Genomic DNA, 27774 nt, shown 5'->3' with positions numbered 1-27774 from the left:
GATTCAATGCTACGTCAGCAGTGGTACCAAAAGATGGCAGTGTCCATAGTAAACCGCCTGGCTGCTGATGCGTGTTTATTGATATTAACTTTAATATTCCACCACAGTAATGCCAATAATATCGCCGCCGCTGCTTCGACCGCTGCAGCCCCAAACCGCCGGTTTGAATACAAGTACAGTTTCAAGGGACCGCACCTGTCTCAACCCGACGGGAGTATTCCCTTTTGGGTACACAGTGGAAGTAAGTTTCAGTTTATGACTGGTGCCGGTGGCTAGGCTATAGCTGACCGTTATAAATCATTATAATAAGGTGAATCCGCTGCGATAGATATCTTGCCATTCTAGCCAGCGTTTGTAGCTAGTTATTTTGCATGTGGGGGAACATTTATGACACGTTTGTTGTAACTAGCCGGCTACTGCCTGTACCCACTGAGGATTAGTCATTCGGCCTGATATCAAACTCGTTTGAACATGTTATGGCAGTGAAATGAGCAGCAGCATCAGACGGGGAGAGAAGCAGAAGAGATACACATGCAGACATCAGTAAAGTTACCAAGTAGCTAGCTAACGTTAGCAACATTGAGTACCTTGTTACGTTCATGCCTGCCAGCTGCCTAAATCACCCTACCACAAAGTATACCATATGGTGTTGCCAAGCTTACATTTATTTGTATTTATTTTAGCTGACACGGTATAATAGTTGAGGGGGTTCTTGTTAACAACGTTGCAGTCTATAGAAACAAAATATGGACACAGAATATTCCAGGTTTTGGAATCCTCCTTGGAAAACACTACCGCAGCATTGCACACATGCAATAGCCAGCATTGGGTTTCATAATATTATCAGAGAAAACGCTTTGCCTTTTTAAAGTTGGTGAGCATTGTATGGGTTGATTTCTCTTTCCTATTGAATTGATCTGTCCCTCTACTAGCATGGTTTTGTGTAATGTAAAGGGTTAACAAATCAGTATCTTTAGAAGCAGTGCAAAGGTCCCTGACTGGTGTCGACTCACCCTGATTTAGGAGTCAATTTGATCATGTTGTCCATTTCTTATCAGGATACAGAACCTGGCATGTTTGACACACACGAATGAACTACTGTGACATTTTGAATGTAGGCTCAAAATATACAAACTATTGTGGACCTTGGCTGTCTACCAAACCCTTGACTGTAATGCTAACAATATTGGGCCTATGTATAGGCTTCCTATTTTGTCTTTACTTAAGGTTTCAGAATGTAATTAATCCATGTAAATGTTGTCCACAAAGAACCCTGGAAATAATAATAATCTCAGTAACACATGTACATGTGTACGTAGGCTTAAGACACAATGATGTTACTAACCCCAAGGCTTGTAAAGAAAATAACTTCTGGTCAATTGTTTACCCCGGACCAATACTGGTTCTACACCTGTAGTTGCACTAAGGGCCATTATGGCTTGGACAAGGCTTACTTACTTTACTTAGTTACGCTATGCAAACAGTTGAACAAGTATTTCTGGACATTCACAGTCAGTCACAAAGCTTCTGTACCGTACAGTCCATTACAGTCATAACGGGAACGGACCGCTAGTGCTTCTGGTAACTGAGCTGTCTTAGCCTTCTGTCAGTAAGGGTTTGCTCAGTATGACTTTACCCCAGACTTGCTAACTAACGTTAACGTGTTGTGTCTGTCCCAGATGCCATCCCCAGTGCCGATCAGGTCCGTATCACCCCCTCTCTCAGGAGTCAGAAGGGCTCGGTCTGGACCAAGACCACAGTCAACTTTGACAACTGGGAAGCAGAGGTGACGTTCCGTGTGTCTGGACGAGGGAGGATGGGAGCGGACGGCCTGGTAAGAGGAACAACACTTTTGCCAAGTCAATTTTCCTTTATTATATAAAGATTGGGAAATTCACTCATGTCTAGCTTCACACTAGGCCTTTTCACACAGCATTTTCACAGGGCTATCCTTAAACATGGGTTAAATTTAGCCCAGGGCTATCCTACCCTCCTTTCACATAAGCATGACTTAACCCTGGGCTAACTGCAGTGTGCTTTAAAAACACTGGCTACAGTATATGTAAGTGTATTATTATTGTGAAGCTAGCCAAGTGAGAAATATTACCTTCCTTCCTATGGCTTCCATATACTCTGACTCTAGCCCATAGAAAATGATAGAGGATTCTTCTGTGTATCTGTCCCATTATGGCGTCTGAGCCCACAGGCAGCTCCGTTGAGGCAATCTCCATTTTGAAGTAGTCAATTTTCTTCTTCTGCTACTGTGTTTGCGCACAAATATAATTCATTGGCTGATCCCTCCTGATGACCTGGATGGAATTATGTGAACCTTCCTTAACCCATAGGATGTCCCACCCAGTTGACTACTTCAGAATAGAGTACCACAGTATGAGTCATAATACCCATAACACCTAGTGGTCGAACAAGGAAATGGTTCCAGTTGTTTTTCCATCATTAATTTTCTCCCATAGGCGATTTTAGAAACACTTAAAATAAGGGCTGTGTTTTGTGTAGGCTTACCCTGACATGACGTTTTGATAACCATGTCAATTCCTTTAGGACAAGGGGATTCTTTTCAATATAGTCACCTGTATTTTACCCCCCCCCCCCCCTCAAAAAAAAATGGCTATCATTAAGAACTACAAATGCCATGATGATCTGGAAGAGACTGCCAAATCGAGGCAAAGGTACGAACCTGTGGATTAACTATCTAATGTTAGCTAAATGTAGTAATGAATAAATTAGCTACATTTCTGTCAATTGACAATTCTGTGAACAGTCTTGTGCATGTTTTTAAACTGACACAATACCTGTTAGTAAAGGTGTCAGCTAGAGATGACGTGCAGCAGCTTGCAGGAATTTGTAGTCTTGCATGATGTCTACGTTGCTACTAATTATAATTTTAGAATCTGAGAAATAAATAGAGCCGAATATATTGATAAAAGTCACCTTGTCCGAGAGCGATTTACATGGTTATCAAAAAAGTCATGCCAGGGTAAGCCTACACGAAACACAGCCCTTATTTTAAGTGTTTCTAAAATCGCCTACGGGAAAAATGAATAATGGAAAAACAACTGGAACCATTTCCTTGTTCAACCACTAGGTTTTATGGGTATTATTATAACTCCACTGTGAGACTCTATGGTAAAAGTCCTCAAAGGCGCATAAAATGGCCTTTTGGGCACTAGAGTCCTCTATCCTTCTCTATGCTCTAGCCCTAATCAGCCTACTGAGCTGAGCCAAGCTGTACCGGCCTGGTGCTGTACTGGCCTGGTCACACATCCACCATAGTTGCTGGAGCCGTGCTGGAAAATATGTGAAAATGAAATATTAGAGCCAGTACAGTATGTTTTGTGTCAGCTCAATAGTGTGATAGGTATGCCTATTAATGTCCATTGAGCTACCTACGCCTATATCCCGGCAGCTAGTCTGCTGGTAGTGAGTGTGGAGTTGTGCTGACCTTTCGGCTCAGACTACAGGTTAATCCCCTTGTTTATCTCTCCATGTCTGTCCTGTCCCTGTGTGGCTCAGATGGGTAAAAGCGTGGCACTAGTAACGCCAAGGTCGTGGGTTCAAGTCCTATATTATGCGTTCGCTGTACTGTACATTTGACTGGAGCTGCTGTCCCTATATTTATCTCTCTGTCCCTCTGCTGCGCTACTGCTACCTATAGTTATTCAGACAGTTAAAATAAGTATTTTTGTACATTCACAGTCTCCATGTTCTCATCCCTCTAACAGGCGATATGGTTCACCACTGCACAAGGCCTGGATGGTCCTGTCTATGGAGCCGCTGACAACTGGAACGGAATCGGTATCTTCTTTGATTCCTTTGACAACGATGGGAAGGTTGGTGGTCAAATTTTAAACATTTGATTACTTTAATTTAATCAATTTACAATAAATGTATTTATTTAATTATGGGTAAAGCAAAAAAAAGTCAAAAGGATATTGCAAATTAATTCAGGTAAAATGTCAATTAACTGTTTTTTTTCATAATGTCATTAATACTTTAAAATTCAAATACTACAATGCAAATACTAGGAAATGTATGTTAATACTGTACACACTTTCTTATCTTGATCTTTTTTCCTTCATATTGTCAAGTTGTAGCCTAGGTCTGATGGCATGTATTGGATGTAGTGAAAGAAACACAATGACCTTTAAACCCTAGATTAGGTAGATTACAGATTGTTGTTTCTTTTACTGTTTGTTTCAGAAAAACAACCCTGCTGTGCTGGTGGTGGGAAACAATGGCAAACTTGTTTATGATCACCCAAAGTAAGTCAACATTTCCTTCGCCTTTCTGACATCACCAACTGAACATTTTACAACTTAAAAGAAGATTAGAAAATATAATTATTTATTTGTGGTTGGAGATTATAATCCTCCCTCTCATCCTAATCTCCCTGGGCAGTGAAAGCTGGAAATCACTTTTCTGTGCCATCTATGTCTTAGAGCTTACACCACTGTCTTCTGTGTCGTCACTACTCTGTGTGTTTACACATTAATTGGAATTGTTTTCTTTAATTTCTGAAATCTCCAAACCATGTATTTTCTGTTTGTATGGCCATCTATGTTGCTCTATATTCTCTGTACTTGTTTCTCCTGCTGCTGTGGTGCATGTGTCCTTTATACTTGTTATAAATCCAGGTCTGCCTTTGTACTTTATATTGTCGATGAATTAATTTCCCTTCTTGTGATATATAAAGTAGTACTACTACTACTTCTAATACTACTATGTAATGTGTCTAAAAAAAAAAATATATGTTTTCTTTTCAGTGATGGCACGACTCAGGCCCTGGGGACATGTTTAAGAGACTTCCGTAACAAACCCTATCCTGTCAGAGCCAAAATAACATACTATAAAAGAACACTAATAGTAAGTAAATTATTAATCCCCTCCAATTAAAAAAACGAAACACATTTGACTGGTGTTTTTATATTGGCCATTTATTGAGAACACGATAAAATGATCAACACCCGCATGCATCAAACACAGAAATATGCCGTGCCTCCTGAGTGGCGCAGCGGTCTAAGACACTGCATCGCAGTGCTAGAGGCGTCACTACAGACCCGGGTTCAATCCTGGATCTGTAGAGACCCGTGAGGCGGCGCACAATTGGCCCAGCGTTGTTCGGGTTGGGGGAGGGTTTGGCTGGCCGGGATGTCCTTGTCCCATCGAGCTCTAGTGACTCCTGTGGCGGGCTGGGTGCATTGCACGCTGACACGGTCGCCAGTTGTACGGCGTTTCCTCTACAACACTTTGGTGCAGCTGGCTTCCGGGTTAAGCGAGTAGTGTGTCAAGAAGCAGTGCGGCTTGGCAGGGTCGTGTTTCGGAGGACGCATGGCTCTCGACCTTCGCCTCTCCCGAGTCCGTACGTGAGTCACAGCGATGGGCCAACTCGCAATTTGGATATTAAGAAATCGGGGAGGAAAAAGGGTTAAACAGTATGAAATTACAATGCATTTTAATTGATTGCACTTAGTTAATGTGCTAAAAACATTGTCTGTCCTGTCAGGTGCTGATCAACAATGGTTTCACGCCAGATAAGGATGACTATGAGTTCTGTACAAAAGTGGACAACATGGTCATTCCACAGGAGGGATACTTCGGTATCTCAGCTGCCACTGGTGGTCTAGCAGGTGGTTATCTTGGTAACAGTTTAATTGAGGCCTGCAGGTATAATGCATTATGATGTGATTGTAATGCATTATTAAACTTGCCATACGCATGTATGACCCCCTTTTTTTAAATGTCATTTCTTTCAAATTAGATTTTTACTATTCCTAATTTATTTAGATTAAACTGCTTGAAAATGTAAAATGTGGATATTGTTAGGTTATAATGGTCAATCATGAAACAAATGATTTTGTTTAATCATATTTAATGTGTTTTGTTTGAATGTAACTTTTGTCTTCCAGATGATCATGATGTCCTGTCCTTCTTGACGTTCAGACTATCAGAGCCTGGCCAAGAACTGGTAACTAGATTTTCTTAGTTATACTACTCATAGTCATAACTGTAACTGGTACAGTTTCCACTTACCACAAGTTAAACCACTTACAGTACCACTCAGTACAATTTTAAATGGAAGAACATCAGAGTGAATTGTGTGCCCTATTTCTTCAATAGAGGTATGAGAAAGCATTATGTAAATAAGGGGAGTACAGGGCATCAGTCTCTTCAGCACCGGTTCACAGGGGGTTGTTTTGTCCCATTTGAAGCCCCCACCTGAAGCAGAGATGCCCAAGCAGGACAAGGACAAGTACCAGGAGGAATTTGAGAACTTTCAGCAGGATCTGGACAAAAAGAAAGAGGACTACCAGAAGGAGCATCCGGAAGTTCAGGGACAACCCAGTTAGTTTCACTCAATAATATTCCTCAGACTTCATCATGTCTTTGCTGTACATGTTATATGCGACTTTTTACATTCTAGATAAGGGATGGGCAATTTTTTTAATAGGCTCCGGGCCCATTAAGATATTACATACTGTACCAGTCAAAAGTTGACACCTACTCATTCAAGGGTTTTTCTTTATTTTCTTTACTATTTTTATACATTGTAGAATAATAGTGAAGACATCAAAACTATGAAATAACTCATGGAATCATGAGGTAAGCAAAAAAAAAAAGAAGGGTTAAACAAATCAACAATATATTTTCTATTTGAGATTCTTCAAAGTAGCCACCCTTTGTCTTGATGACAGCTTTGCACACTCTTGCCATTCTTTCAACCAGCTTCGTGAGGTAGTCCCCTGGAATGCATTTCAATTAGCAGGTGTGCCTTGTTAAAAGTTAATTTGTGGAATTTATTTCCTTCTTAATGCGTTTGAGCCAATCAGTTGTGTTGTGACAAGGTAGAGGTGGTATACAGAAGATAGCCCTATTCGGTAAAGTACCAAGTCCATATTTTGGCAAGAACAGCTCAAATTAGCAAAGAGAAACGACAGTCCATCATTAAGACATGAAGGTCAGTCAATGTGGAAAATTTCAAGGACTTTGAACGTTTCTTCAAGTGTAAAATATATTTTGATTTGTTTAGCACTTTTTTTTGGTTACTTCATGATTCCATGTGTTATTTCATAGTTCTATCTTATGTTCACTGATTCTACAAGGTACAAATAGTAAAAATAAAAACCCTTGTAGATAGAGATATATATCAATAGCCTTAGTCTTATATATCAGCCTGGCCATCTAGATTTACTTATGTAAATATGATATTTCAATTTTTTTTTATACATTTGCAAAAATTTCCAAACTTGTTTTTGCTTTACGTTAAGGGGTATTGTGTGTAAATTAATGAGGGGGGGGGGGGGGACAATTGAATCAATTTTCGAATAAGGCTGTAAACATAACCAAATGTGGAAAAAGTCAACAGGTCTGAATACTTTTCCTCTAAATAACTCCACAGTAAGAGGTCAGTCAAGGTTTCAGCTTACTGTTGACAGTTAGAATACACAAGGTACGATTTGGAAATTAGTAGTGCATCAGCAGTCACTCAATTATTTAATGTCAGCTGTTTTTAGATTGTTAAATTAGTCCAGCGGACAGCTATTTGAACTTCAAGTAATCATGGTCGAATTACCGACCCATTTTTGATAATCAGTTATCATATTAAAAACTGCAAACATTTACCTCCCTCCTATAGAACAATTTGTCGAATTACACAAAATTAGTGTGGAAATTGGGGGGGGGGGGGGGGGGTTGGATATGTCCAGATGCTAATACCAGATGCTAATACTAGATGCTAATAAGTATACGTCCTTCTGTCTGATCTGTGTAGTTGAGGACATGTATGAGAGTGTGAACGACAGAGAGATCCGCCAAGTGTTTGAGGGCCAGAACCGGATCCATCTGGAGATCAAGCAGCTTCACCATCAGCTGGCGGTGATCCTGGACGAACAGCGGCGCTACGTATCCGTGGCTACCGACGAGATCTCCAAGCGCCAAGGGGAGTCTGGAGGACATGTGGGACAGGTAGGAAGTCTGGGAAGACCACGAGCACACCATAGATACAAACACACTCGTAAAAGAGCACACACACACACACACACACATACAGTATTTTGTTCATATCAATAGAGCCACATACTGAAGTTTTATAATTTTACTAAAAAGAATCATGACATGTTTCAATAATTGTTATGTTTATTAAATTCTTCAGGCTCCGAGTCAAGAGATGGGTGTGGTGGTTGCAACACAACAGGAAGTACTGAGGAACCTGAACGAGTTGAGGTGGGTACCGTAACAGTGATTGTTGTTTTGTTATTATTCTTTAACTGTATTTATCACACACAGTACGATCTGATATTCCAGACAAACAAGCTATTGTTTTTCAATCAAGGCCATAAATAAATCCTTATTAAATCTCATATTTAATCTCACAATACAATACTCCGCTGCTGCAGGTGTCTCAGCCTAGACCCAATAATCTGCTATTTTTTTTGTCTCTTGCTTCCCAGTCTGAAATACCCCCCCCCCCCCCCTGGCTTGTCTGTAGGATTTACTATGATACCTTAACTACAAGCCCCCAAGTCTATGATACCTTAAACCTCCTCCACTACCCCCCCCCCCCCCCCCCCCCCCCCCCCCCCCAGTGGGATAGACACCTTATCTCCCCAGGAGCTCATCCCTAATCCATATTTATGTTCATCTTTTGTTTGCTGACTTTCACTGTGATTTGTGCATGAGGATATGAGCTGGGGAGTCTGGTGGGCGGTTCTTTCCTTTATCGAGCATCGGAGCTGCATTCTAGATTAGAGGACGGATAAATAAATAATGTTATTTTTTGTTTTGTTTTTTCCTGATAACATCATGACTGTTTTCTAACATGGACCTTGTCAGTTCTTTGAGACGATATAACATATAGCTTAACCGTTATATATTTCCGTTACTTGATGTAGCCATTGTTTCCTAAATATGTCTATTTTCAGGTTCTAATAGATTAAAGCAATAGTACACCCAAATTAACAATTGCACATTGGTTTCCTGACCCTTTTTAAGCAGTTTATTGACAAGGTTTGACAGCATTTCATTCTTTGGTTTGATTACCTGGCTACTGTTTCCAAATGCTTACTTTTTACTTATAGATCGTTTGGGAAATTAAGCATTAAAAATGATAATAAATCGCATTTGTGCCACAAATGCTAAAATGTTAGCGTGTGGAAACGGTGGCCAGGTTAAAAAACAAATCATATAGTGCTGTCATTCCTAGTCCGTAGACTAGAAATGACAGTGCATTCGGAAAGTATTCAAACCCTTTGTCTTTTTCCACATTTTGTCACATTAAAACCTTATTCTAAAATGGATTAAATAGTTTTTTCCCCCCTCGTCAATCTACACGCAATGCCCAAAAATGACAAAGCAAAAAAAAATATTGTTTTGCAAATGTATAAATAAAAAATAAATAAACGGAAATATCACATTTAACATAAGTATTCAGACCCTTTTCTCAGCACTTTGTTTAAGCACCTTTGGCAGCAATTATACCCTTCTTGGGTATAACGCTACAAGCTTGGCACACCTGTATTTGGGGAGTTTCTCCAATACTTCTCTCCAGAGATGTTTGATCGGATTCAAGTCAGGGCTCTGGCTGGGCCACTCAAGGACATTCTGCATTGTCTTGGCTGTGTGCTTAGGGTTTTTGTCCTGTTGGAAGGTGAACCTTCACCCCAGTCTGAGATCCTGAACGCTCTGGAGCAGGTTTTCATCAAGGATTTCTCTGTACTTGGCTCCGTTCATCTTTCCCGTGATCCTGACTAGTCTCTGAGTCCCTGCCTCTGAAAAACATCCCCACAGCATGATGCTGCCACCACTATGTTTCACCGTAGGGATGGTGCCAGGTTTCCTCCAGACGTGACGCTTGACATTCAGGCCAAAGAGTTCAATCTTGGTTTCATCAGGCCAGAGAATCTTGTTTCTCATGGTCTGAGAGTCCTTTAGCTGCCTTTTGGAAAACTCCAAGTGGGCTGTCATGTGCCTTCCGTCTGGCCACTCTACCATAAAGGCCTGATTGGTGGAGTGCTGCAGAGATTGTTGTCCTTCTGGAATGTTCTCCCATTTCCACAGAGGAGCTCTGTCAGCGTGACCATCGGGTTCTTGGTCACCTCCCTGACCAAGGCCCTTCTCCCCCAATTGCTCAGTTTGGCCAGGCGGCCAGCTCTAGGAATAGTCTTGGTTGTTCCAAACTTCTTCCATTTAAGAATGATGTTATTGAGGACCTTCAATGCTGCAGAAATATTTTGGTACCCTTCCTCAGAACTGTGCCTCAACACAAACCTAGTTCGGTGCTCTACGGACAATTCCTTTGACATCATGGCTTGGGTTTTGCTCTGACATGCACTGTCAACTGTGGGACCTTCTATAGACAGGTGTGTGCCTTTCCAAATCATGTCCAGTCAATTGAATTTACCCCAGGTGGACTCCAAGTTGTAGAAACATCTCAAGGATGATCAATGGAAACAGGATGCACTTGAGCTCGATTTTGAGTTTCATAGCAAAGGGTCTAAATACTTACGTAAAATGTGATATTTTTAATAAATGAGCAACATTTTTTAAACCTGTTATCACTTTATTGTTATTGGGTATTTTGTGTAGAATGATGAGCAGGGAAAAAAGTGAATTCATCCGTTTTAGAATAAGTTTGTAACGTAACAAAATGTGGAAAAAGTCAAAGGGGTCTGAATACTTTCCGAATGCACCGTACATGTAAATGTCCCTATTCTTTAGATAGTTCTGTCAGCCTCCCAGGCTTTTCATATGATCTTAGGATAATACAGATTTAAAACTCTGTGTTAGGCATTTGTTAGAGGCTGTCGATACAAATATAGGTTTGATGGTGTAACTTAATCCTGATGAAAGATGAGAATCTCCGTCCTTTGTCGAAAACATTAATTACATCAATTGTTTTTCTTTTCCATTGACGAATAACAATAACATATTTTGTTCTTAAGTATTATGATATGTAAGGTGCTTTTGGAGAGAAGGTGTAGATGGACAGATCAGATCACACAAACAAAATATTCAACGATAATGGGGGGGGGGGGGGGGGGAGCCATATTCCAAGAAAAGTCTCTTGGTATTAGAAAATAATGATGACACCTTATTTTGGATAGTTCAGATATTCCATCAGTAAATGCTCTAGAGAAAGTTTGTTTATCGTATGACCGTCTGTTGATAAGCAACTGCTTGTTAAGGTTACTGATAGTGTGTAGATAGTCCATCTGTAGATGCTCTACAGACTATCCAAATATGACATGATCAATATCAATATTGATGAATATCATCACTAAGGCTAACTAGTGTTAATTTATTATTATTTGACTAGTTTTACATAACTGTAGAATTATGCGGTTAAAGTGTATATACAGTGCCTTCAAAGTATTCACACCCCTTTTACTTTCCAAATTTTATTGTGTTACAGCTAGGGCTTTGGAAGTCATATATTGCACCAATTTGTAAGTCGCTCTGGATAAGAGCGTCTGCTAAATGACTTAAATGTAAATGTAAATAACATTTTGTCAGCTGCTGATTGTCAAGCAAATAACTGCCGGTCTCACCACAATTGACCGTTAATGAACGTAAACACCTTTTAACATCTCCTGGCTTCCACACACAGCCTACAAGCCACTGATGCAGACCTTTGGAATATCTACATTTGCATATTTTTTTTTTAGACAGGTCTAAAGAAACAGATGACATTTTCTTCATATATTTCAGAAGAACAGAATAGCATACGCTGAGTTGTCCTCACGTTAGGCCCTGATCTGGCTATTCCATATGGCTGTGGGCTACGCTAGTTAATTTAGCAGACAATATTTTCTTAAAAATCCGTTATTATTTATATTTTAATAGTATGAAAAATACAAAATGGACATAGCTGAATAAAATAGAAAGGGTGTTTTCTCTAAGAGAGAGGACGCGCATGCAGCTATTGTGTTAGCGGTTAACAAAGAAACAGATCCTCCTATTTGTTTCATTTAGATGTATTTATGCAACTTTAGTTGTGATACAAATGTTGGGCTATATGTTTTTGATTTTTAAAATCAATTCTAAGGCTGCGTGATGCGACAAGATTTGAAAGGAGTCGCATAAGTCATGAGCTCTGCTTTGTTTTATGCTCAGGCTGCACGAGCAAAAGCACTAGCCTATGTCAATCTATTTTCCCCCATAGTACAAAAGTTGACCTATTCTGTGCGAGGGGGTGGGGGGGGAATATTCCAAAAGAAGTCTGGGGCAGTTGTGGGATGTGATGGATCCCAAATGAATACAACCACTAGCACCAAAAAACCATTTAAAATCAATGTGGCTGACACAACAGATCAGAACGTTTAGCTTAAAATGTTGATCAACTATTAGTCTTTTCAAATTGTATCGCCAATAGAAACGTTGAGCTCATGGGATCTCATGAAGTGTTTGATTACATTTCTGATTACATTTTCGTTGATGTCAGAGTGATTAGAGGGACAATAGAGTGCTGAGTACCAGGCAGTTAGCAAGTTTGGTAGGCTGCTAATGACCATCAGCAGCATCTGAGCTTGGAGAAGCCTAATTACTGTGACTAAACGGTCACGTGGAATTTGACTGCCGTCATGACTTATGACCACCGGTGTGGCAGTAATATGATCACGTAACAACCCTAGTTACAGCCTGAATTTTGTGTCACTGGCCTACACACAATACCCCATAATGTCAAAGTGAAATTATGTTTTCAGACATTTTAACAAATTAATTAAAAATAATTAAAAGCCATAAGTATTCAGCCCCTTTGTTATGGCAAACCTAAATAAGTTCTGTAGTAACACGTCACATAAGTTCTGTAATAACACGTCACATAAGTTCCGTAGTAACACGTCACATAAGTTCCGTAGTAACACGTCACATAAGTTCCGTAGTAACACGTCACACAAGTTCCGTAGTAACACGTCACACAAGTTCCGTAGTAACACGTCACACAAGTTCCGTAGTAACACGTCACACAAGTTCCGTAGTAACACGTCACACAAGTTCCGTAGTAACACGTCACACAAGTTCCGTAGTAACACGTCACACAAGTTCCGTAGTAACACGTCACACAAGTTCCGTAGTAACACGTCACACAAGTTCCGTAGTAACACGTCACACAAGTTCCGTAGTAACACGTCACACAAGTTCCGTAGTAACACGTCACACAAGTTCCGTAGTAACACGTCACACAAGTTCCGTAGTAACACGTCACACAAGTTCCGTAGTAACACGTCACACAAGTTCCGTAGTAACACGTCACACAAGTTCCGTAGTAACACGTCACACAATAAGTTGCACAGACTCACTCTGTGCAGTAAGTGTTGAACATGATTTTTGAATGACTGTCTCATCTCTGTACCCCACACATACAATTATCTGTAAGCTCCCTCAGTCGGGCAGTGAATTTTAAACACAGATTCTACCACGAAGACCAGGGAGGGTTCCCAATGCCTCACAGGGAAGGGGGGCCTATTGGTAGGTGTGTGTGTGTATATATATATATCTCTCAGCAGAAAAAGAAACCGACCATCACCCCTGGTGAGACAAAACCGCGACTCGTTAATGAAGAGCACTTTTTGCCAGTCCTGTCTTGTCCAGCGACAAAGGGTTTGTGCCCATAGGCGACGTTGTTGATGTCTGGTGAGGACCTGCGGGATTGTGCGTTCCTGGTGTAACTCGGGCAGTTGTTGTTGCCATCCTGTATCTGTCCCGCAGGTGTGATGTTCGGATGTACCGATCCTGTGCACGTGTTCTTACACGTGGTCTGCCACTGCGAGGACGATCAGCTTGACATTGCAATTTATTGCCCTGGCCACATCTGCAGTCCTCATGCCTCCTTGCAGCATGCCTAAGGCATGTTCACACAGATGAGCAGGGACCCTGGGCATCTTTCTTTTGCTGTTTTTCAGAGTCAATAGAAAGGCCTCTTTATTGTCCTAAGTTTTCATAACTGTGACCTTAATTGCCTACCGTCTGTAAGCTGTTAGTGTTTTAACGACCATTCCACACGTGCATGTTCATTCATTGTTTATGGTTCATTCATTGTTTATGGTTCATTGAACAAGCATGGGAAACAGTGTTTAAACCCTTTACAATGATCTGTGAAGTTATTTTTACTAATTATTTTTGAAAGACAGTGTCTTGAAAAAGGGACGTTTCTTTTTTTTGCTGAGTTTATATATACAGGACCCTGTCTTTCAACGATAATTCGTAAAAATCCAAATAACTTCATTATTAAGGGTTTAAACACTGTTTCACATTTTTTCCCAAACAGACTTTGAGCATGAAGTTATTAATTACACATTGGATGGTGTATCGATACTCCCAGTCAATACAAAGATACAGGCATCTTTTATAATTCGGCTGCCAGAGAGGAAGGAAACTGCTCAGGGATTTTACCATGAGGCCAATGGGCACTTCAAAACAGTTAAGAGTTTAATGGTTATGATATGACAACTGAGGATGGATCAACAACATTGTAGTTACTCCACAATACTAACCTAAATAACAGAGTGAAAAGGAAGCCTGTACAGAATACAAATATTCCAAAACATGTATCCTGTTTGCAAAAAGGCACTAAAGTAAAACAGCAAAAAATGTGGCCTGTTTATTAGGTACACCACCCCGTTCATGAAAATGGATTGCTTCTACAGACCGTGAGGCATCGAGGCATTCAGTTACTTTTCTATTGAATGTTAGAATGGGCAAAACGAGTGATGTCAGCGACTTTGAGCGTGGTGTGATCGTCGGTTACCAGGCACGCCAGATCCAGTGTATCAGAAATGTCCGTCCTCCTGAGCTTTGCACACACGACAGTGTCTAGGGTTTACCGAGAATGGTGCGACCCAACAAAAAACATCCGGTCAGCGACAGTCCTGTGAGCGGAAAAACTGCTTGTTGATGAGAGAGAGAGAGGTCGAAGGAGAATGGCAAGAATCGCGCAAGCTGAAAGGGCGGTCCGCAAGCAGACGAGTAACGGCGCAGTACAACAGTCATATGCAGAACGGCATTCACTCAGTACTGATGGAACTTTATTTCATTCTTGCTTGGTATTTATTTTTAAATAAAAGTCAAACAGTTGTAAACAGTTTCATTTTATCACATAGCTAACCAAGTTAGCAAGCATGGCGTTTTTCTTTTGACTGGTCACAGGTCGCACAAGAAAATATCGTTATGCTGTTTAACCTAGATGCTTTGTGTGCAACCCGCACCTCTGCTTCTCTTTACTTGTGGAGGGCCACTTCAGGTTTTCAGGAACACGTTGAAAAGTAACTTGACGCTGTGTTGATCAGTCAGCGCAAATTCAGATTTATAATGACGTGAAGAAAATGTAATTGACAGAGGAAGGAGCGTACTGAATTAATACACATGGTAAGGGATAGAATATACGCTGGATCTTCTTACAGCAATGTGTCTGTCTGGTGTGTGCATGCATTATAGTGTAACGACCCTGGGTTTATTAGCGCGGAAATCGACGACCCTGGGCTTATTAGCGCGGAAATCGACGACCCTGGGTTTATAAACTTGGAAATCGACGACCTTGGGTTTATTTTTATTTTTTATTTTATTTCACCTTTATTTAACCAGGTAGGCTAGTTGAGAACAAGTTCTCATTTGCAACTGCGACCTGGCCAAGATAAAGCATAGCAGTGTGAACAGACAACAACACAGAGTTACACATGGAGTAAACAATAAACAAGTCAATAACATGGTAGAAAAAAAAGAGAATCTATATACAAAGTGTGCAAAAGGCATGAGGTAGGCAATAAATCGAATAATTACAATTTAGCAGATTAACACTGGAGTGGTAAATCATCAGATGATCATGTGCAAGAAGAGATACTGGTGTGCAAAAGAGCAGAAAAGTAAATAAATAAAAGCAGTATGGGGGTGAGGTAGGTAAATTGGGTGGGTAGTTTACAGATGGACTATGTACAGCTGCAGCGATCGGTTAGCTGCTCGGATAGCAAGCACGGAAATCGACGACCTTGGGTTTATTAGCGCGGAAATCGACAACCCTGGGTTTATAAGCACGGAAATCGACGACCCTGGGTTTATAATCGCGGAAATCGACTCTGCCGTTCGAGCATGCTTTTGTGACACAGTCGATAGCGCGCTGGACTTCGGGCTAGAAGGTCGAGGGTTTGAGACCTGCTCCCTGCTGTTTCATTACAATACATGAATTAGCAGCGTGGCAGTTTTCACAAAGTTTCCAAAGTATTGTGCATCTAACTGGCTATAATAGCAGCCAAGGAGGTCCGCTAGCTTATTTGTGCTCTGATTTACACGCAAGTGTCCAGGGTCAGCAGTTTCTACAGATGTTTGTCTTCAGCCATAGGAAAAACCTTCCGTAGCAAAATATACAGAGCTAGCTAACGACCTTCCTTTTGCTTCTCATCCAACTAGACTTCTACTAGCAAGCTGCTACTGTTGTGCAGCAACCAAGTTGCTCGACTGTTTTAGAACTCTGAGATTCGACTCCAAAAGATGTTAGCATTGTCAGAAATGCTACCAACAGGTAGCATATCGTTGGTTTTCATTGGGCAGATTTGTGCATGTGAGAGTGGTAAATAGATTATTTTTTTTTTACTGTTGAACCTGCAAACTTAATCAGTCCAAATGGATGTAAGTCTAATGGTCACCTTATGGATGCTGGAGATTTGTTTTAATCTGACGTCTAGGATTGTAGGTTTTGGCAAAATAATTCTGACGACTCTAGTGCTAACGACGCATCAATAATCCGATATACTGATTCTCTGGAATGGCTGGACGGATCATGACGAGAGGCGGGGAATGTGTTGTGTACCTCCCACGTTGATTTGCACATTTTCGTTGACATTGGTTTAGATATGATGGTAGGGAGATTTTGAATTCAACATTGAACTTCAAAGAATGCATACTATAGTCGAGCCAACCGGCACAACATTAAGACAATACAAACATAGTACAGACATACTGTACATCTGACTCTAATGCAGTAACCTGATTGGTCTGTATGGGATTATAATCTAGTAGATTATTATGCCCTCGTTAAGGTCTTGACCCCGTCTATAGAGATGTGAATTATGATTATATGATTGACCTCGTCTTACTGTTAGTCTCTGGTAAATTATGTTCTCTGATCTGAGAAGGGCTTTCTCATAAATGGGTCACTTGGACAAGATAAAGATTAGACTCACAGTTTTAATAAATGTTCACTTACTTTCTCGAGGGAGATTTGCCTGCTTCTTAATTTTGAGAAACAAATTGGATTTTGTTTATACAAATGTCTTCTACTGTCTGACCATCCCTCAGCTGTGTGCTCTGTGCCATGTGGCCCTGGGTTGGCTGCAAGAAAAGGATACGTCTCGGGCACCATTTGTCCTTGGAGGATTTGACATCAGTCTTTAAATACATCCTTCATACACAGATACAAAACACGGGCTCCTTCTGATTGCTTTCTTGATGTCGCAGTTCCCCCCTAGACCTATATACTTACAGCCTTCCAATTGCTTTCATTTGTCAAGTGTTTTTGGCTTGTAATCATCTTAAATCTTAAGACGATATTAATGGGAAAAGACGTACCCCTCCTGTTAGTAATAATACATTATAAGAAAATGTAATTTAATCAGAAACGTTATCTTGTTCTCTTTATTAAAATGTCAACTGAGTCTTACTCTGCTCTTTTGATATACGCCACTAACTTCTGCATTTTGCAAATTTTCTCAACATGGGCACTTTTTGATTGCACGTTTACAGAAGCCACAATGTAATTAAAAAAAATATGATGGTTTCAATAGACAATACCATGTGTTATACTGGTTAAGGTTAAATCCCTAACCAGCAAATAATTTCACCGAGAAAGGAGTATTGTAAACTGACAAATCCATCACAACCCATGTACAACAGTACATTTGGAAAGTTTCAAGACTCCTTGACTTTTTCCTGATTTTACGTTACAGCGTCATTCAAATACAATACCCCATAATGACAAAGCAAAAACAGTTAGAAACATTTAATTTTTTTGCAGATTTATTACAAATGGAAAACTTTAAATATGACATTTTACATAAGTATTCAGACCCTTTACTCAGTACTTTGTTGAAGCACCTTTTGGTAGTGATTTCAGCCTCGATTCTTCTTGGGTATGACGCTACAAGCTTGGCACACCTGTATTTGGGGAGTTTCTCCCATTCTTCTCTGCAGATCCTCTCAAGCTCTGTCAGGTTGGATAGGGAGTGTCGCTGCACAGCTATTTTCAGGTCTCCAGAGATGTTTGATTGGGTTCAAGTCCGGGCTCTGGCGGGGCTACTCAATGACATTCAGAGACTTGTCCCGAAGCCACTCCTGCGTTGTCTTGGCTGTGTGCTTAGTGTCGTTGTCCTGTTGGAAGGTGAATGAATCCATTTTAGAATAGGGCTGTAACGTAACAAAGTGGAAAAAGTTGAGGGGTATGAATACTTTCCGAATGCACTGTGTAATGTTTTTTATTCAAAACAAATTTTCATGACTTTTTTATTGATTGAACAAAGATGATGACAGTGGGGAAAGAGAACTTTGTGTCAAAGGGCAGTAGGCAGGATTCAGACCCATGCCGACACCATAGACGGGTGCTGGAGGCTGAGGCTTACACCGCTTGGCCACCATCACAACACATTTGAGATATTCCCAATCTGAAATTTGCCCTCGGCTAAGGTCAATACTTTTGGTATTATTTATAAAAAGTGTGAATACATTTCTTCTGTTTTAAACCTTGGTATATTGAATATGATCTATAATATTTATCTTAAATTGTTTTTATTAAGACACTGTCCATCTGGGTTAAGAACATGGGATTAATTCAGCAATCATGTCCTTTTTTTGTTAATGGTAGATTTTTGTTTCTGATGTTAAGGATAAATGGCCTTTTGGGAAGATCCTAAAGAGGATTTAGAGATTGACTTTGGACCGTTCCCTGTGACATTAAGATTATATATTGTTCATTACAGTACGTTTGCTCTCTTTTCTTAGCTCTGGAGGGGACTTTTGGCTGGACTTAACAAAACCCAAACTGTAGGAAACTCGCACTATCATTCAAATAGTTTCTGTGTTGCCTTGGGAGTTCTACCGATTTGTGCCGATGCCTTCAGAGCATCTGTGTTGGCGCGGGTTAAAATCCAGACCGTACTGTCTCTCTCCTACCAGCTTTCCTGTCACCCTCTCACTCTCTGTCCAGGAGCAGGGCTGGATTAATGCAGGGGCTTACTGGGGTTGAAGCTGCCAGGTCCATGGGGGCCCAAGAAGCAGCAAAAATGAATAAAATAATTAGAAAATGCGTATTTATTTTTTTATATATATAAATAAATAAAAATCTGCACCCGCCAATCACAGGAGGATTCAGAAGTCCGCTCTCAATGAGTATAGACAGCCTGCTGCCGCTCTGCTAATCATCAGATCGGGGGGAGGGGAAGTGGTAAGGCTGCCCACGTGGGTAACTGGGGTGGGCCATGCCTTGATTGGGTAACTGATTAATAAAAAACACCAACATAGGGTTTTTGGCTTAGATTCTACAAGTGGACCTAAACCATGCCAGAAAAATGCATTTTGGTTGGATTGTTCAAAAATATTTTTTAGGTATTTCTGTTTCGATTATTTGGGTTGAATGCTGTAACACAGAATTAACCAGTTCAAATACAAGAACACATGGTGGTAGTGACTGACCATTACACCTATTAACCATTTATTCACTTTACTTTAATACAATATTTCAGTTGTTGTAATATACACATGTTTTATTTAATTACTTTATTATTTCATTCCAAGTCATCATCTCACCTCTATAGAGCTGCTTTCTGACAAAATCACTATTTTAGTAGTCCTTCAAAGTAAATAAGGCATATGTTTTATGACTGCTGAATACCAACTATCAATCACTTAGATCAGTGGGTCCCATTTTTTTTTTTTTTTTATAGTCCTGTACCCCTTCAAACATTCAACCTCCAGCTGCGTACCCCCTCTAGCACCAGGGTCAGCGCACTCTCAAATAGTTTTTTTTGCCATCATTGTAAGCCTGCCCCACACACACACATTATACAATACATTTATTAAACAATAGAATGAGTGAGTTCTTGTCACGACCCGGCTAGAGGGAAGTGACAAAGAGCTCTTATAGGACCAGGGCACAAATAATATAATAATAATCAATAATATTGCTCTTTATTTAACCATCTTACATATAAAACCTTATTTGTTCATTGAAATGTGTTAACTCACCACAGGTTAATGAGAAGGGTGAGCTTGAAGGATGCACATAACTCTGTAATGTTGGGTTCTATTAGAGAGAGTCTCAGTCTTAAATCATTTTCCACACAGTCTGTGTCTGTATTTTGTTTTCATGCTAGTGAGAGCCGAGAATCCACTCTCACATAGGTACGTGGTTGCAAAGGGCATCCGTGCCTTTTGCCAAGGCAGGATACTCTGAGAGCAGCTCAATCCAGAAATCTGGCAGTGGCTTCTGATATAAATTACATTTTCACAGAACCGCTTGTTGCAATTTCGATGAGGCTCTTTTGTTGAGATATCGGTCAGTGGACTGGAGGCAGGGCATGAAAGGGTTAACGAATCCAGTTGTTTGTGTCATCCGTTTCGGGAAAGTACATTTACATTTAAGTCATTTAGCAGACGCTCTTATCCAGAGCGACTTACAAATTGGTGCATTCACCTTATGATATCCATTCACCTTATGATGTACCCAACTCACTCAGGTGCTTCGCTTTATCACATGTATCACATAAGCTTGTTCATTTGCACACAAAAAATCATACAATGATTGAAAGACCTGTGTGTTGTCCTTGTTAATGCAGGCAGAGAAGAGCTCCAACTTCTTAATCATAGCCTCAATTTTGTCTTGCACATTGAATATAGTTGCAGAGAGTCCCTGTAATCCTAGATTCAGTTAATTTAGGTGAGAAAAAACATCACCCAGATAGGCCAGTCGTGTGAGAAACTCGTCATCATGCAAGTAGTCAGACAGGTGAAAGTTATGGTCAGTAAAGAACTTGAAGCTCGTCTCTCAATTGAAAAAATAAATAAATTGTCAATACTTTGCCTCTTGACAACCAGCACACTTCTGTATGTTGTAAAAGTGTTACATGGTCACTGCCCATATCATTGCATAGTGCAGAAAATACACAAGAGTTCAGGGGCATTTGCTCTAACAAAGTTAACCATTTTCATTGTAGTGTCCGAAATGTCTTTCAAGCTGTCAGGCATTCCCTTGGCAGCAAGAGCCTCTCAGTGGATGCTGCAGTGTACCCAAGTGGCGTCGGGAGCAACTGCTTGCACGCGCGTTACCACTCCACAATGTCACCCTGTCATGGCTTTTACACCATTAGTACAGCTAACAACACATCTTGATCACCAAAGTCCTTTTGATGTCACAAAGCTGTCCAGTACTTAAAAAAATATCCTCTCCTGTTGTCCTGGTTTGCAGTGGTTTGCAGAAGAGGATGTCTTCCTTAATTGACCCCCCCCCCCCCCCCCCCATAAACGTAACGGACATATACCAGGAGCTGTGCCAGGTCTGTTGACTCATCTAGCTGTAACGCATAAAATTCACTGGCTTGTATGTGAAGCAGTAATTGTTTCAAAACATCTCCTGCCATGTCACTGATGCGTCGTGAAACAGTGTTGTTTGATGGAGTCATTGTCAGTATAGTTTTTGTTCTTTTCCCCCAGCATTGTCCTAACCATATCCGCGGCAGCAGGAAGAATTAAGTCCTCCACAATACTATGGGACTTGCCTGTCCTAGCCACTGGGTACCTCACCATATAAGACGCTTCTAGCCACTTCGTATTAAAACTTCTTAGGGATCAAATCCCGTTAACGGGATCGATTTGACAACATCCGGTGAAATGGCAGAGCGCCAAATTTAAATTATTAGAAATATTTAACTTTCATACAATGACAATACAAAATTAAAGCTTTACTTCTTGTTAATCCAGCCACCGTGTCAGATTTCAAAAAGGCTTTACGACGAAAGCAAACCAGGCTATTATCTGAGGACAGCACCCCATCAAACAAATACAGACAATCATATTTCATCCCGCCAGGCGCGACACATAACTCAAAAATAACGATATAATTCATGCCTTACCTTTTTGGAGAGCTTCTTCTGTTGGCACTCCAATGTGTCCCATAAACATCACAAATTGTCCTTTTGTTCGATTAATTCCGTCGTTATATCTCAAATGTCCATTTATTTGGCGCATTGATCCAGAAAATCACTGGTTCCAACTCGCGCAACATGACTACAAAATATCTAATAAATTACCTGTCATCTTTGTCCAAACATTTCAAACAACTTTCCTAATACAACTTTAGGTATTTTTTTACGTAAATAATCAATCAAATTTAAGACGGGATAAACTGTGTTCAATAGCGGATAAAAACAAAGTGGAGCGAGCTTTCGTGTCGCGCGCCCCTAACAAACAGTACACTAGACTCGACCCTTGTTCTGAACAGCCCTACTTCTTAATTACACAAAGGAAAAACATCGACCAATTTCTAAAGACTGTTGACATCCAGTGGAAGTGATAGGAACTGCAAGCAAGTGTCTTTAGAAATCTAGATCCACATTGAAATCACTGTCACCTCAACAACAACAAAAAATTCCTGGATGGTTTGTCCTCGGGGTTTCGCCTGCCAAATAAGTTCTGTTATACTCACAGACATTATTCAAACGGTTTTAGAAACTTCAGAGTGTTTAGAGTACTAATAATATGCATATCCTAGCTTCTGGGCCTGAGTAGCAGGCAGTTTACTTTGGGCACGCTTTTCATCCGGACGTGAAAATACCGCCTCCTAGCCTAGAGAGGTTTTAATGGTATCTGTTGCTTTTATACATGTCTTACTACTCGAAGTCGTCTTAATAATTCTCGCTCAAATAAACTCCCGCGGCTTATTTTTCAAATTGGCATGTTTTGTTTCTAAATGTCTGTGGAAGAGTGAAGGTTACATTGAGTTGTGAGAAAGTACTTTTGCACATACAACACACTGTGGCTGAGGAAAGGCACTACTCCCAATATAAGTGAACCCCAAATCAATGTAGTTATCATATTTGCGCCTCTTCGATGGTTCAACGTCCCTGTCTGTTGTTCGGTGGTTTCCCGGGTAACGGGGCAGTAGCTCTTCCGGCTGCATCAGATTCACAACTGTCAGTGTCCATGCTAGCTGGGCTAACAACAACATGTAGAATTACTGATGCTAGCATTGGCTGTGCTCGTGGGAGCAGAACAACTTGTGTCGTCGACAGGTGCAGGTGTAGTACTGCTGGTAGTAGCAGTACTACCAGAAGAGCAGGTATGTGTGTCTATGGACACGGCCTTACTAAATGTACTGTTTGAAAATGTGAAGATAAATAAAATGTAATTTATTATTATTATTATTATTTTATTTTTTTAATGTGAGTCACGTTTTTATTTGGCGTACCCCCGACGGCATTGCGCGTACCACCCCAGTTTGGGAATACCTGATCATGTATTTTCAGGTAGAGATACCTTGCGAAGCAACATCTGTTCTCTCTATCCCCTCACGATTGGATTCTTCTGCCTTTTCTGTGGCAGTCGTAAAACTCTGACTGGACAAGTAGATGCTCAATGGATTATAGTTAATTACCACATTTTATGCGCTACACTATGTAGAATATTGGCCTGTTGGAAACTACAACTACTTTACTGACTTTATTGTCCCCACGGGGAAATTTTGTTGCAGTGTCATGTACACATTTTAAAGTGGTGTTTAAAAAACTCCTTACTACATTACACAGTTCAGGCTGGATCTGATCTCTAGAGAAACTCTGGTAATGTGCTCATTGAGCTCACAGGAAGAAAAGAAAAAAACAGAACGAAATGGAATTCAAATCATTTAACCAATGTAGGTCAATTAGTTGTTTAAAAACGGACAAGTAACAGAAATTTTGGTTAATCGCTCAACACTACTGCTAACAATTATATAGATTTTTTAAAACAAAAGCCCGTATGATTTCTTAATCCGGCCCTGTCCAGGAATATTGTAACTCATTAAACTGACACATGCATCACTACCCATTTAAGAGATTACATATCCTAAATTTGCCTTTGGCTAAAATGAATACTTAGGGTCTTAGTTATAAGTAGTGTCAGTACATTATGTCTATAATGTAACTTTGCTAGATTGCGAATACAGTATATTATGATACGGTATATCTGGGTTAGCAGAGTGTTTTTAGAGGAGATTGCTAAATTAATCTTTTCGTGATCTTTTTGGGTTGGAGGATGAATGTTTTTTTGAAATCAAAGGAGAATTAAGGATGAATTTGGTCTATTCACTGTAATATTAAGATTCATTAATATTAAGATAAATTGTTAATTACAGTATGTTTACAGTCATTTCTCTTCAAACTTTTGGAGTGGAGGAGCTGTAATCCAGCCATTCTCACAAACTTTTTTGTTTCGCACAACATTGTCTGGAGGTGGATAGGTGGTACAAGATAGATAGATAGATATAGAGATCTAGATACTGGATATTCATAGATACTGGATATAGATACTGTGTGTGTATGTATGTATGTATGTATGTATGTATGTATGTATGTATGTATGTATGTATGTATGTATGTATATACTGTTTAACAGTCTGATGGCTTAGAGATTGAAAAACATCTCTCTCTCTATATATATATATATGAGAGAGAGAAGAGATGTTTTTCAATCTCTAAGCCATCAGACTGTTAAACAGTATCAGAAGTGTGATTGACTTGGAGTTACATTGTGTTGTTTAAGTGTTCCCTTTATTTTTTTGAGCAGAGTATATATATATACTATATTATATATATATTGTGAGACCATATGCTGACACATGCACATTTGTGGCCTGCTGGAGGTCATTTTGCAGGGCGCTGGCAGTGCACCTCCTTGCACAAATGCGGAGGTAGCGGTCCTGCTGCTGGGTTGTTGCCCTCCTACGGCCTCCTCCACGTCTCCTGATGTACTGGCCTGTCTCCTGGTAGCGCCTCCATGCTCTGGACACTATGCTGACAGACACAGCAAACCTTTTTGCCACAGCTTGCATTGATGTGCCATCCTGGATGAACTGCACTACCTGAGCCACTTGTGTGGGTTGTAGACTCCGTCTCATGCTACCACTAGAGTGAGAGCACCGCCAGCATTCAAAAGTGACCAAAACATTTGCCAGGAAGCATAGGAACTGAGAAGTGGTCTGTGATCACCACCTGCAGAATCACTCCTTTTTTGGGGGTGTCTTGCTAGTTGCCTATAATTTCCACCTTTTGTCTATTCCATTTGCACAACAGCATGTGAAATTTATTGTCAATCAGTGTTGCTTCCTAAGTGGACAGTTTGATTTCACAGAAGTGTGATTGACTTGGAGTTACATTGTGTTCCCTTTATTTTTTTGAGCAGTGTGTGTGTATATATATATGTTTTTCAATCTCTAAGCCATCAGACTGTTAAACAGTATATGTATGTATGTATGTGTGGGGGTGTGTGTGTGTGTGTATATATATTTGAATGAAGGATTTTGGATAATAATTTAAAAAAAGGATACGATTTGTATAACATAAAATATATAATATAACGTATGCACCATTTAAAGGACACATGCAGTGTGTGTTGTGGTCACCTGTGCTGGCCCACCTTCTCTGCCTCATCTTCTTCTTTTTAATCAGGATTAGTGGTCTGGGCATTGTTCCCAGAGAACTGTCCAATAGCTTTACCACATGGATAAACCTGTCTGTCAGTCTGAGTCACACATTTACACCCTCACTTCATCTAGAGGGAGTAGACAGTACAGGTGCATCAAAGCTGGGACCGAGAGATAGATGCTTTTCAATCTCCAAGCCATCAGACTGTTAAACAGTCACTACTAGCTGGCCTTCACCCAGTACCCTGCCTGAACGTCAGTCGCTGTTACTAGCCGGCTACTACCCGGTACTCTACCCTGCACCTTAGAGACTGCTGCCCTATCTACATAGTCATGTAACACTGGTCAATTTAATAATGTTTACATACTGTTTTACCCACTTTAGATGTATATGCTGTATTGTAGTCATGGCTCATCATATATATCAGATTGTTTTGTATCTAGATTGTGTACTGTTTTTATAGCTAGGCATTACTGCACTGTTGGAGCTAGCAGCGATTAACATCTGTGTATGCAACCAATCAACTTTTGATTTGATTTGACACACTATCATAGGGATAACATGTCCTCCAACCTTAATTCAATCATCTTCCAAATACCTAGACTTCAAGTTCACATACCTTATTTTGATTATTTAGGTATAGGAAGACATATTCAATTAATCCTCTTCAATCTGTATTAGCTGAGATTCATTCCTGGTTTAATGTTGTCGCCTACTTCAGATGTTGTTTACCACGGGCTGAGGTTTTTCTTCGCTACCCTTTCTGGTGTGCTGATGTAGAAAATGTTAGAATGTTTCCTATCGTATGTATGTTTGTACTGCAGCTTGGGCTGTGTTCAACAGTGAGATCTGACTCTTCTGTTTGTTTTTCTCCTCAGAAACTCGTTCTATGAGTCTCTGAAACAGATTGGTGCCAGTCAGCATCAGGGCAACGCAGTAGGCATGGGGACGTATGAGACGGTCCAACACTTCAACGACATCAAGGAACATCTACACGTGGTCAAGAAGAACATCGAACACCTCATCACGCGCAATGGGGTTTGTCAATAACTTATTTGACTGTAAATCTCAGCGGTTCTCCACACGTCTTTCTCAAGTCTTTTCCTGATTCCTCGAACTTCGCCTCCTTCGCCAACCACATTGGAAGAGAAGATCCATGGTCCTTTTCCCTCAGACCTTCTCCTCCAATGTGTTTTGAGAAGACTGGAAGGAACGAGGACATGAGGAATCTAGATTTTTACAGTATATTTTTGTGTCTTATGCTGCATGTAGAACCCCAGTGAAAAGCAGGTGATGAACTGCCCTGACCCTCCTCCAATGCCTTCCTGTTTGGGTACCACACACTTCCTGGTCTTTGTGGTCATCCAATCAGTCCTGTTCTTCAGCTACATTATGTACAAGTAAGAGCAATAATAAATAAATATTATAACTAATACATTTAAAAAATCAAATGTTTGTCATAACTCATCTCTCTCCTCTCAATTTCAACTCTCCTCTCATCTCTTTCTCTCTTTCTTCTCCCTCTACAGAAGTCAACAAGAAGCAGCAGCAAAGAAATTCTTTTGATGAAATACTCATCAATATCATGCCAATATGTAAATGAGGGACTGTTCATTTTGCTGGTTATTTTGGTTTGGTTTTGTTTTTCAAAATTGTAAATTATTGTACTTGAAAATTAGATTTTGTTTGAGAAGTTTCTTTTTTAATTTCTTAGTTTTAATTTGATCTGATATTATGTTTAGGGTATGTGAATGAATGCTCGTGTGGGACATTTTGTTAAAAGATTCCAAATATGATGTAATATATTCTATACAGTATTTTGACAAGTCGTTGGGTGATATTCTGATCTTTCGACTGGTTTTTGATAAGTTCCCACTCTCAGAAAACTAAAACACCGTATGCCCATTCACATAGCTTGGAAAACTGTGGATTTAATAAATGTGCAATTTTGTATGAATTCTGAACCGTGTTGAAGAAAACCCAGAGTGGATGTCCAATATGTGTGTCTTCTTGAATGGTTGAAACTTGCCAATCTGGCATTTCTTTTTTCTTCTCAAGCAATTTACATAAACAAAAAACAAAACCAACATTTTTGTCTTTGTTCCTG

The 27774-nt window shown here is 40.1% G+C and overlaps 1 protein-coding gene across 2 annotated transcripts; it reads left to right on the top strand.

Moving 5' to 3' along the window:
• On the top strand, nt 1-27754 carry lman1 (lectin, mannose-binding, 1). 2 transcript variants are annotated; one of them, XM_055864290.1, is made up of 13 exons: nt 1-241; nt 1680-1834; nt 3741-3848; nt 4219-4280; nt 4782-4881; nt 5522-5657; nt 5925-5983; nt 6228-6360; nt 7787-7980; nt 8168-8238; nt 26546-26705; nt 26940-27067; nt 27197-27754. In XM_055864290.1, the coding sequence occupies exons 1-13, from the start codon at nt 7-9 to the stop codon at nt 27231-27233; spliced, it is 1578 nt and encodes a 525-aa protein (XP_055720265.1). In that variant the 5' UTR covers nt 1-6; the 3' UTR covers nt 27234-27754. The 2 variants fall into 2 exon arrangements, with proteins under 2 accessions (XP_055720265.1, XP_055720275.1); XM_055864300.1 differs by having other exon boundaries at nt 2-241; nt 5522-5645.
• Nucleotides 27755-27774: the final 20 nt, after the last annotated feature.

The sequence above is a fragment of the Salvelinus fontinalis genome, chromosome 2 (genome assembly GCF_029448725.1).
Source record: "Salvelinus fontinalis isolate EN_2023a chromosome 2, ASM2944872v1, whole genome shotgun sequence".
NCBI classification, from domain to species: domain Eukaryota; kingdom Metazoa; phylum Chordata; class Actinopteri; order Salmoniformes; family Salmonidae; genus Salvelinus; species Salvelinus fontinalis.
The sequence above is the reverse complement of the archived record's forward strand: the minus strand, read 5'-3'. Positions and strand labels throughout refer to the sequence as shown.